Raw genomic sequence first — 12,006 nt, 5'->3', positions numbered from 1 at the left:
TCTTAGTAGGGAATGACACCAGTTGTCCAAAATATATGCATAATTAAATGGTTAATATGTAAACAAAGTCATTCAGAGTGGTTTGGTGTCAAATGTTCCCAGTGGTGGTGATGGGAACCAGACGTCCCTCTAAAAGCTCCCACAGAAAGTTCCTACATGAACTGGTTCTGAATTCACTGCCTGATGACTGAGACGCTGTTTTATGAGAGTTTAGAGAACTTCAACTCCATTCATGGTGGAGGGAGACATGCAGGGCGCCGTGTGCGGCAAAATAGTCCCCAAAGAAAACTCATTATTCCAGATTTTCCACTGTTTTCCATCATCAGCATTCCATATAATCTCAGGAGACTCGTGTAGGTTCTCTGGTGGTTCTGGATGGTAAATAAAGTGTCTATATCTGTGTTGTCGTCATGGCGACGCCTGGTTCCCATCAACACCACTGTAAAGACGTCTGAACCGCTTCACACCAAACCGCTCTGACTCTCTCTGATTACAGCTCACACACTGCAGAAAATTTGAAAAACTGGTCAAAGTCTATTCTCCTTTGACATGGGCAGGGCAGCAAGTGCTGGACCATCCTAACTCGGGAATCACGGAACAGAATCTTCTGTCCCTTATCTATGTTAAAAACCTAAACTCTGTACACGAACCTCAATAGATTAACATCTCCGTTATATATACATATTTATACAGATACATTTCATTTGAAAAACTAGGTGCATAATCAGAGTGGACTCGTCGTCCAAACCCCACTGATTAATGAGGTCAGAACTCATCACGAGGCATTGAAACATCGTTCAAATGCACTTCTTTTTTTTGTTGCAAAAATATAACTATTTAACTAAGTTTCATCCACTCTAATAGGGCTATGTAAATGTTTAGTGCGGTCGGTTGCCGTTTCTGAACTGATACGCAAGTAAACGGTGATTTTGGCAAGGCGAGAAATGCTTGGAAACGATGCCGCCAACCGACACGTTTCCAACCATTTGAGCCTTCTGTCGACGTTGCGCCCCAGCAAGCACAAACAAGCTCTAATGTTACACTTTTCTCACCCACACAGTCCATTAAGGAGATAAATCATAAAGCTAGTCCTCTAAAGTCTTCTCAATTGGTAGTTTCACTTGTGCCCCCTGCTGGGGAGGAGGTTTTACTACCTACTTCACAAAAACAACCAGGAAAGGAGGTAAACGCAAACTTCCCCACTCGATCCAAAGCCCAGTCCAGCTCAGCGCGAAGGAATGTGTCCGGCGTCTGAAGACGAACACCGAAACATTCACTATCCCTACAGCGGACTGACGTGCCATTCTCTTTCTGCTTGCGTTCCTCTCGTCTTCAGAGGAACGTGTGGTTTGACTTTGGTCTTTGTTAGCATGGATATAGCGTGTACTGTATGACTAGGGAGCTCCATTACAGCAACGTGCAGGTTCCTGACTTCTGGTCGCCGTCCAGGCCGGCCGAGGACTCTTTCCGGTTTGGGTCGTTGAGCTCGTCGAAGAGTCCCGTGTTAATCATCTCTTCCTGCCAGGGGATGGGCACGGCTCCTGTGCCGAACTCTTTGAAGAACTTCTCGTCCTTCGCATCGAACTCGATCCCCCTGATGTCGGAGAACTCGGCGATGTCGCCAGTGTCCTTAGCGTAGACGACGTTGGGCTTTGGCTGCCAGGGTGGAGTGATGAGGCCGGCCTCCAGACGAGGGAAGTTGATGGACTTGAACCACTCGTGCTTCCTCGGGTCGTCACCCCTGTGGACACACAGATGGTCAGTTAGTATGAGTGAACTTTTTATGGAATATGTGACAAGACTTTGGTCTAGATGTTGAAACATTGTTGTGAGGATTTGATTGAGCATTAGTGAGGTCAGGTACTGATGTTGGACGGTCAGTTATGGATCACTCCAACTCATCCCAAAGGTATTGGATGGAGCTCCATTGCTCCAGAGAACACAGTTCCACTGCTCCACAGCCCAAGGGGGCTGGGGGGCTTTATACCCCACTGGCCAATGGTTGGCATTGGGCATATTGACTTTAGGCTCATTCACTTGTTAGAAGAACTGTTTGGATACTTTTGAACTGTGCAAAAACTCAGAGACCACCATTCATATATTTAATATCCTGTCAAAATGGCCATTAAGTACTATTTATTGATTTACCAAGAGATGTTTGTGAGGAGATTAGATATAAGATAATCCACATGCTTAGGGATGAAGAAAGTCAAAGTGAAAGAGAAAAAAAACAGGAGTTTCCTGTGGCTCCTAACTACCACCTGGAAGACCTGTTAGACCCTAAAATCTCCCCCGTCAGATAAACAGCACTTAAAGCTTTGATCTCTGAGAGAGAGGAGAACATCAAGCTGCTTCAGATCTGAAAACATCCACAGGTGTTTCTGTCCATCCTTCCACTGTGAGAAGACCACTCAGTGCTGTGGGTCTGAAAGGATGTGTAGCTGATCAAGAAGAACCTCACTGAGAAAAGGAGATGGACACATCAAACAAAGAAGCTGGACGATGGACTGACCACCCCAGAGCCCAGACCCCAGCACCACTGAATGGGTTTGATCACTTCAGAAAATCAACCAGCTTCTCAGACTGAACTTTGGAGGCATGTCTGCAGGTTCTTTGAGGAGCTGAAAGTGAGGCTCCTGAAAGGAATGGAAGCTGGAATAACGGGATGGAGCAACTCATTGAACACTGAACAGCTGAGAGTTGATATAGACATCCTTCTGCAGTAAACAAATACAAGGTCTCCCTTGGACATGTTGGTCCTGAAATTAGATGTAATGTAAATAAATTTCATTATTATTCCAGAATCACAATATGACAACAATAACTTTTAGACGGAGGAGCAAATGAACCAAACCAGCCTTAAACATACAAGCAACACAATCTGCTTCTCCGGCAAACCTTGTGTGGCCTTTGGCTACAACAGAGAGGACGCAGAGTTCCAGTCTGCTCGTCTTGCTTAAACACTCTCGGTTCAAGGGATCAGGAGGTTAAGAGGGATGGAGGAGCTTACTTGCAGCCAAGGCGTTCATCTATCTTCTTCTTGAGGAACTGCTGGATGATGTCTTTGGTGGCAGCGTCGAAGTTCTTGTGCTCGAACTTGGGCTCCTCGTTGATGATGCGCCTCTGAACCTCCTCCTTCTCCACCTTCTCCTTCTTGCTATCTGGACCTTTGAAGGGGGTGTAGCCGGCCACCATCTCAAAGATACTGACCCCCAGAGCCCACCAGTCGACTGACGTCCGGTATGGGATTTCAGTCAGGATCTCAGGAGCCATGTAAGCTCCTGTACCGGCCTGAGAAGAGAAGATGGGTGGATTTATTAGGAAATATTGAAGTGAAATGAAGTTATAAAGGCTTAATAATAGATGGGAGAGGCAGCCGAAGAGGCTTCACGGAGATCATTCATAGACTGGATGCAAAAGGACAGAACTCTTAAAAAAACGTTCTTCAAGGGTTCTTTGGTACAGAAAGTGGTTCTACATTGAACCATGTACACAAAGAACCCTTTGCATCATTAAATGGTTCTTCAGATTGATGAACAATGTGTTTTGTATGTGTTTCTATATAGAACCTTCTTGAAAAGGGTTCTGTACAGCACCAAATAGGGTTCTTCTATTGTTACAGGCTTGACATTTTCAGAAAGGTTGTTTATAGAACCATTTATAACATGTTCTCCATATAATGGTCTAAAGAAGCCTTTAATCATGCAAAGGGCTCTATTTCTACACAGTACCGTATTAAAGCTTTTTATCTGGTGAGCCAGGATTTATTTGCTCCGAAATTAATTAGAAAATAATAAATTATAAACACAAATATATGAATAATCAGTGATTTTATGTGTTTCTCCTCGAGGAAGTCCAGTATTGTAGTTCTTAATCAATACCTGATGGATATAATCAATACTTAAGTATGTTAAATCAGGCGCTGCGGATTGAATTAAGGAATTTAATAAATCCATCCAAGTTAGGGATCTGGCCCTGTGACTGGAAGGTCGCCGGTTTGATCCCCAGAGCCGACAGCACATGACTGAGGTGTCCTTGAGCAAGACGCCTAACCCCCAACTGCTCCCCGGGCGCCGTGGATAGGGCTGCCCACCGCTCCGGGCAAGTGTGCTCACTGCCCCCTAGTGTGTGTGTGTTCACTAGTGTGTATGTGGTGTTTCACTTCGCAGATGGGTTAAATTTCCCCGTTGTGGTACTAATAAGGGTCACCTAATAATTAATAGCTCTGTGTTTATTTGCATCTATTCTGATGACCCGGCGTTCTAAGTGATAGAAACACACTTACTGCCCAGCTAAGTCATTCTAAAGAGTGTGAACTACAAACGAATAAGAATACGTTCTTATTTAAAGAATAAAAACTATAATATCCCCTGGAAAACTAACTAAAACATAATAGATTATATTATTATAAATTTTAAAATTTCAATTAAATTTAATTAATTAAACTGAAGCTGGCAAAAACTAAAATTACTACTTTTCAGAAGATAAAAAATAAACTAAAACTAACTGTGCTCAGGACGAACTGAAACTAAACTGAAATCAAAAGCCAAAAGGAAAAACGAAGTAAAAATAAAAGCTCTAAATAAAAATCAAAACCATAATAGAAACTTGTTTTGAATCCAGATGCTACTTGCGGAAAACCTACGTAGAGAAAAGTGGCAGTAAAATCTAATCGTGGCCAAATAAAACAAAACTAATGCTTAAGACTGACTGAAACTAAATTAAAATCAAACGCCAAAACAACAAAAAACCTAAGTAAGAGTAAAAACAAAAAGTTTGAAAACTATAAATTCTATATAAAACTATATAACCTTGTATTGAACCCGGATGCCACGTTCAGTAAAGCGGCAGTAAAATCTAATCGTGGTCATTTACCATGGGCTTATATGGCCAGCCAGCCCTGTGCTAGTCTTATAGGGTCTTGGTTGCAATTCAGTTCCATTTCTATGGTTTTACTCTGCTGAAAAATAACAATGAACCCTTATTTGAACTCACTGAACAAGACATCAACTACTTTCATCAAAGTATGAAATTCTTCTTACTTTTAATTGTGTTTGTGTTTATTTGCATCTATTCTGATGACCCAGTGTTCTAAGTAATAGAAACACACTTACTGCCCAGCTAAATCATTTTAATGCACATTGATCATTTTGCACGGTTAAGCCAAAACGACGATGTACGAGAGGAGTTTATTTCAGCAGACGTGGCTAAAATAGTCCACCCTTTTTACGGTAGGGCTCTTTATGTAAGCGCTGACCTGACCACTGCTCCTAGCTGACCTCTCCTCAGAGCCAGAGAGAAGAGGCTTAATTGTAATCCTCTACTATCTGTCAAGAGTCATGTGCGGATCCGCGGTGACGAAGTGGACCGCCTTACATTACATAAAAACTCCACCGCACACCTACTGGACACTTGCGGTGCAACCTGTTACTTGGAATCGCTGATGAATAGTTCGAAGCGCATGTGTTAATAGATTAAAATGGCTTTAAGTTATGGAAAACATTCATAAGATCGCTGCAGAGTGATTTCTTGAGCTTTAATCTTATTCTATTGGATTTACTTCGCCGACACCGGCATCTGGTAACTTGAATTACAGCCTGCAGTCAGATGTTCAGTTTGCTGCGGTGCTAACTGTGAAAAGCTAGTGGGTTTTGCAAGTTGGCAAGCTGCTGGACAGCATGTTTATGTTTCACACAAAGTTAAAAGTACTCATTTTTCCAGCGTAATAGGCAAGATGTGATTCTGGGCTGCGTCCTCGTCTTCAACGTATAAAAATGTTGTCTTCAGAATGAAAAACGAAGACTGAGGACTCCACCATTAGCCATTTAGTAATGAAATAGCTAAGCTAGCTTGACGTTTAGATCGTAAATATGACCATCAAATGGCCAAACGTAGGCATATCTGTTACTAACATGTCCAATTTTTAGCCAACTGTGTCTATTTCCAGAGTTTTTGGCCACTTCAGTGCCAAAATATGTGGAGAAAGCAGGCAGCAGGTAGCATGAAGGGAGGCCACAGACACATACGCTGTCTCTAAGTTCAGCAGACTGCTCAGAGACAGATTTGTGTAATTCTTTCTAAGTAAGCGGATCAGGAGCACAAAGTCAACCAAGCCTCTGGGGGTTAGCCTTGGGCTTCAGCCTGCACTGGTGACCCAAGAAGGGCACAGGATAATGAGCTTAGCTTAGCCGCTCCATGAAACGGGCTTTCATTTTGACTGAAGCAGATTTGACTCCTGTTTGGATCCACTGGACTGTTAAAAACAATATTGTCATAGTGTTTTGGACCAGGGCTGTTATTGGCAACTAGAACCGTCACTAAAATGAAAGCTAGCAGTTAAAAGATGTGCTTATGAACTGTCATAACAGTCAAAAATGACAGACATGAAAGCCAACTAAGCCAGCTAAGAAAAGACCTTAATTTTGGCTTTTTTTCAGTGCATGAATGAGGGTTTGTTGTGGTGATTTTTTAAAAAAATAAAAATTTTAAAGATTTAACACTCGTCAAATATCTGCTATCACACAAAGAGCTAAAACAGAAGCTAAAGTTAAAACTAAAAGCATTACTTTTCAAAAAATACTAATAATGCTTAAGACTGACAAACTAAATTAAAAGCAAAAGACAAAACAACCAAAAAACCTAAGTAAGAGTAAAAACTAAAAGTTTGAAAACTATAAATTCTATATAAAACTATATAACCTTGAATGCCACGTTCAGTAAAGCGGCAGTAAAATCTAATCGTGGTCATTTACCATGGGCTTATATGGCCAGTCAGCCCTGTGCTAGTCTTATAGGGCCTTGGTTGCAATTCAGTTCCATTTCTAAGATTTTACTCTGCTGAAAAGTAACGATGAACCATAACTTCAACCTCAATAGCAAGGCTTACGGAAAGTGAGCATGACAGCTGATGAAGGGAGTCCGAAATGACAGCACTACATAGTTTTCATTAGTCACCAGAATCTTAATGCAAAAATGGAATAAAAATAAAACAGGATTCATCTTTACACACGTCCTATTTGTAAATGTTTATTGTCTGAGCAGCCAGAACAACTTCATTCACCATCATCAGTGCTGGCAGCCTAATTGGCTGGCATACGTCCTTTGCTGGGTGGCAATTTTAACATTTTGATAATTGATCTGTAAAAAAACGGATTTAGTCTTCCTTTGATGTTTATACTTTGCCTTGCCCTGGTTCCAAATATTTGTGGCCGCTTTTAGGAAACCAATATCAATTTATGTAATTATTCTTTTTACTATTATAACTTAAGTTTATTCAATTAATATATTTGCAAAACACAATTTGATTATCTATTAGCCATTTTAAAGGTTTTCCAGCACTTGGTGAAGCTCAAAACCTCACAGGATTGCTCCTTCAGATTAGGGCTTTGTGGATGAAGGTCCATCAGAGCAGATGAGGACACATTGCTGCGGACTCAAATGAGATGGTTCTTTAAGAGCTTGAACTGTGCTTATAATTGGTCCGGCGATGCTCAGCATGCAGGAGACCAAATGAGTTATATAACGGAAGCAGAGGCCCCCCTCAGAACGTTCCTAACAAAGCAGTAATCCTCACTCTTACAGAGAACCTGGACACAGGGGTCAGAGCTTTACACTTCAAGACCACTTTTAACAAACGGCTTTTTTTTTTGAGGCTGCAAGTAAAATCACACAGAACTGAGATGCAATCCAAGTTCAAAATCCAAGTTTGGAAATTTCGAAAGCTTGTGAAGTTTGGAATTTTAAGTCAAAGATCTCAGCTGCTCACTAATTCAAACCTTTTTCTTTTTCATTCTGATTCTTTGGTACTTCTAGTTGTTTTAACGACAGATTATATTGTTATATTTATATAGACCTATTTATCAACCCATGGAATTATCAGAATTGTAGGGAATCCTGCCAAACATTTCAGTCCAGTCTCAGAATGAAAATTTTGTATGGTCATTTTCAATCATTCGATCACCTCCAGCATGACCTCATGTTTTGTTGATTTTCAAGGTGACAGTAATTTAACACATGCTCTACAATCTACGTCATTTTTTTGCAAATTTCAACATACATTAATATTCTATATTTGTTGTATTGGCCGTATTGGAAATAAACAAAAAATAAGACCTAAAACCACAAAAATATAAAATGTGCTATAACTTTTACGCAGGTCACAGTTTGCGTTGTAGAGGTGCTTAGACTTGCTTAGAAAATCAATTTAAAGCAGAAAGTGATATATTTGTGTATAAACACAGTTGTGAGGTGCTTTTGTTAAGTAGAAGAAACGAAGTGCTTTAAATTTAATTTCAAAAATCTCAATTTTTTTCGCAAATTTTAATGTTCTGCTCAATTTGAGCTGAGATGTCTGTTATGTTGTGTGAAATTTTAATGAGGAAAGGACCAACAGAAATGCTCTGAATTTGCGTCAAATAAAAGTTAACAACATTAATATGTAATATTATATGAAAGGTAAAGATTAATATTGTTTTTGGCCTCTTCTGGAAAGGTACCATTTTGGAGAATCACAAGTTTCTTTGCAGAGTGACTATATGGTCTTAATTGAGCATTTCAAGGGTTTAGGCTCGTGGATGCTTTGCAAATTTTGCAGTTTTTGCAAGTTTAACAGGTTTGACAGTGGACATATTTAAATACTAACATAGTATAATCTTTGGCCATATTACAGCAGAGGATATAATTGGTTATCAGAATTTTCAGATTTTTAAAAAATCAGTATCAGCGATGAACATTCTACACAGTTATTGTCTAATTCAGTCTCACCTTCTGGGTGGACGTTTTTCCATTTGGAATCTCAATAGCCAGACCAAGGTCAGAGAGACGGCACTGGCCCTGGCTGTCCAGGAGAACGTTCTCGGGCTTCATGTCACGGTACACGATGTTCATGGCATGCAGATGCTGGATGCCAGTAACGATCTGGGCGGTGTAGTAAATGATCCGGTTCATCTCGATTCCCTTCTCCCCCATGTGGTAAATGTGGTACTTAAGATCACCGCCATTCATCAAGGTCATGACCAAACACAGGTGGGTCTTGGTGTCGAAAGCGTAGGCCAGGCTTACTATGAAAAGGCTATTGACTTTTTCCAAGATCTTCTTCTCCAGCAGAGCCATTTTTTCACCATGCTTTTTCTTCAGACGCTTCTTGCACAGCTTCTTGCAGGCGTACATCTGGCCAGTGTTCTTGACTTGCACAGCACATACCTGGAAGCAAGTGGGAAGTTAGACCTAAACCTTTGCTTAGTCTAATTTTAAGACGCCCACAAACATTCTCTCACAGGTACCATAATCTTTTTAATTTGCTCGTCTATGGTACGACTTTTATGTTGATTGATTCCCAGCAACTGTCAGGATTATTTCCTGGATCTACATCAAATCACCATAAAGAACCTACCTCTCCAAATCCACCCTTTCCAAGCGTCCTGAACTCATAGAAGTATTTCTCAGTGATGGGCTGCTTCTCGTACTCCTTCCACTGCAGAAACTTGTCGAAGAAAGGGCTGCTCTGGTAATCCGTGAAGGGCTTGCCTTTGAGGAACTCCCGTGTTGCATCTTTCACTTTGCCCATCATCACTTCTTCAAAGTCCTTGTCCGAGACAGCCTTGCACTTAGCCAGCGCGTCTCCAGTCAGGTAGGACAGGAAACTCTTGGATCCTTCTTTGCAGAACTTGTTGATGATGTTGGTCCGGGCCTTGTCCTTGGCGGCACCTTCGGACAGGTTCCAGTCATTCAGTTCATCCAGGAACTGCGCAGCAGCCATGTATTCGGGTAAAGCTTTGCTCAGGTACTGCCTGAAAAGCTTCTGTCCGATGGGCTGCTGTTCACAAATGGACTCAAAGTCCTTCTCCACGCTCGCCCTGACGGACGTGCACTGCTCGGCTTTGGGCAGGGACAAGCTCCGGCGCCGTTTCTTCATTTCCTTGTCGTCCCCGCCTTGGGCTTTCAGGTAGGCCGTATTGGCCACCAGGTTATCGAGTGCCCCCATGTCACACATTTTGGCGGCTGTTTCGGATCAGATCCCACCCTGGGAAAACTCGGAGCTCCGCGGAACGGCTAGTTGAAACTACCGCTGCCTCTCAGGGTGTGTGTGTGTGTGTGTGTATGTGCGACTCGCTCCAAAGCCAAGGCGCGAATGAGCCGCTTAGATGCACGCACCTGCAAGACCAAGACACACTGACAAACCCAGTAATTACTCATTTAGAATTAAATACCTGCCAGGGATTTTCACTTAAGGATCTTTGTGTGGTCTATACTTGGATGCTATTCATGGAAAGGAACTCATAAGAGGGTTCTCCTCTAAGAAGCTTTACGGGTGTCTAAATTTAGCCAGAAGCAGAACACCAACTAATGGTCGCCAAATGAGCTGATGTTGTCTAAACACTAAGATGGATACAATGAGCATAAAGAAGGTGTGGGAGAAAAGTCTGCATGATATAGAGCACAAATCCTGAGGCCATCTGACTTGGATGACAGATGCTCTTATAAAAGATCAGATATCAACAAGAGGCCATCTGTCCACTAAGAAACAGTGCAGATTCACTGCTTAGTAGCCTTATGAGTTATCTTGAACAATTGTTCACTAATTTTGGAAGAAATTGGCCGATGAAGACATTAGGAGTATTTGCACTTGATGAACTGGGAAGCAGAGCAGCAACAAAACTGTAAAAAAATTTACAACTTTTCCTGAACAAATTCTGGAATATTCAGTCTACTCAGGCTTTAGCAGAGCTCAGTAACACTGAGATTAATAACCGATCACATTGATTTATCAGTCTACTCAGGCTTTAGCAGAGCTCAGTAACACTGAGATTAATAACCGGTCACATTGATTTATCAGTCTACTCAGGCTTTAGCAGAGCTCAGTAACGCTGAGATTAATAACCGATCACATTGATTTATCAGTCTACTCAGGCTTTAGCAGAGCTCAGTAACGCTGAGATTAATAACTGAACACATTGATTTATCAGTCTACTCAGGCTTTAGCAGAGCTCAGTAACGCTGAGATTAATAACCGATCACATTGATTTATCAGTCTACTCAGGCTTTAGCAGAGCTCAGTAACGCTGAGATTAATAACTGATCACATTGATTTATCAGTCTACTCAGGCTTTAGCAGAGCTCAGTAACGCTGAGATTAATAACTGATCACATTGATTTATCAGTCTACTCAGACTTTAGCAGAGCTCAGTAACACTGAGATTAATAACTGATCACATTGATTTATCAGTCTACTCAGGCTTTAGCAGAGCTCAGTAACGCTGAGATTAATAACCGATCACATTGATTTATCAGTCTACTCAGACTTTAGCAGAGCTCAGTAACGCTGAGATTAATAACCGATCACATTGATTTATCAGTCTACTCAGGCTTTAGCAGAGCTCAGTAACGCTGAGATTAATAACCGATCACATTGATTTATCAGTCTACTCAGACTTTAGCAGAGCTCAGTAACGCTGAGATTAATAACCGATCACATTGATTTATCAGTCTACTCAGGCTTTAGCAGAGCTCAGTAACGCTGAGATTAATAACCGATCACATTGATTTATCAGTCTACTCAGACTTTAGCAGAGCTCAGTAACGCTGAGATTAATAACCGATCACATTGATTTATCAGTCTACTCAGGCTTTAGCAGAGCTCAGTAACGCTGAGATTAATAACCGATCACATTGATTTATCAGTCTACTCAGGCTTTAGCAGAGCTCAGTAACTCTGAGATTAATAACCGATCACATTGATTTATCAGTCTACTCAGGCTTTAGCAGAGCTCAGTTACACTGAGATTAATAACCGATCACATTGATTTATCAGTCTACTCAGGCTTTAGCAGAGCTCAGTAACACTGAGATTAATAACTGATCGCATTGATTTATCAGTCTACTCAGGCTTTAGCAGAGCTCAGTAACACTGAGATTAATAACCGATCACATTGATTTATCAGTCTACTCAGGCTTTAGCAGAGCTCAGTTACACTGAGATTAATAACCGATCACATTGATTTATCAGTC

At 41.3% G+C, this 12,006-nt stretch overlaps 1 protein-coding gene across 1 annotated transcript; it reads right to left on the bottom strand.

Annotated features, from left to right (window-relative positions):
- Positions 1 to 449: 449 nt before the first annotated feature.
- grk7a (G protein-coupled receptor kinase 7a) lies at positions 450 to 10,159 on the bottom strand. Its single transcript, XM_017682482.2, has 4 exons — positions 9,392 to 10,159; positions 8,764 to 9,201; positions 3,011 to 3,291; positions 450 to 1,741 (listed from the first exon to the last, which is right to left on the bottom strand). The coding sequence occupies exons 1-4, from the start codon at positions 9,989 to 9,991 to the stop codon at positions 1,408 to 1,410; spliced, it is 1,653 nt and encodes a 550-aa protein (XP_017537971.1). The 5' UTR covers positions 9,992 to 10,159; the 3' UTR covers positions 450 to 1,407.
- Between the last annotated feature and the right edge of the window lie 1,847 nt (positions 10,160 to 12,006).

Source organism: Pygocentrus nattereri, chromosome 19 (genome assembly GCF_015220715.1).
Source record: "Pygocentrus nattereri isolate fPygNat1 chromosome 19, fPygNat1.pri, whole genome shotgun sequence".
In the NCBI taxonomy this organism is placed as follows: domain Eukaryota; kingdom Metazoa; phylum Chordata; class Actinopteri; order Characiformes; family Serrasalmidae; genus Pygocentrus; species Pygocentrus nattereri.
The sequence above is the reverse complement of the archived record's forward strand: the minus strand, read 5'-3'. Positions and strand labels throughout refer to the sequence as shown.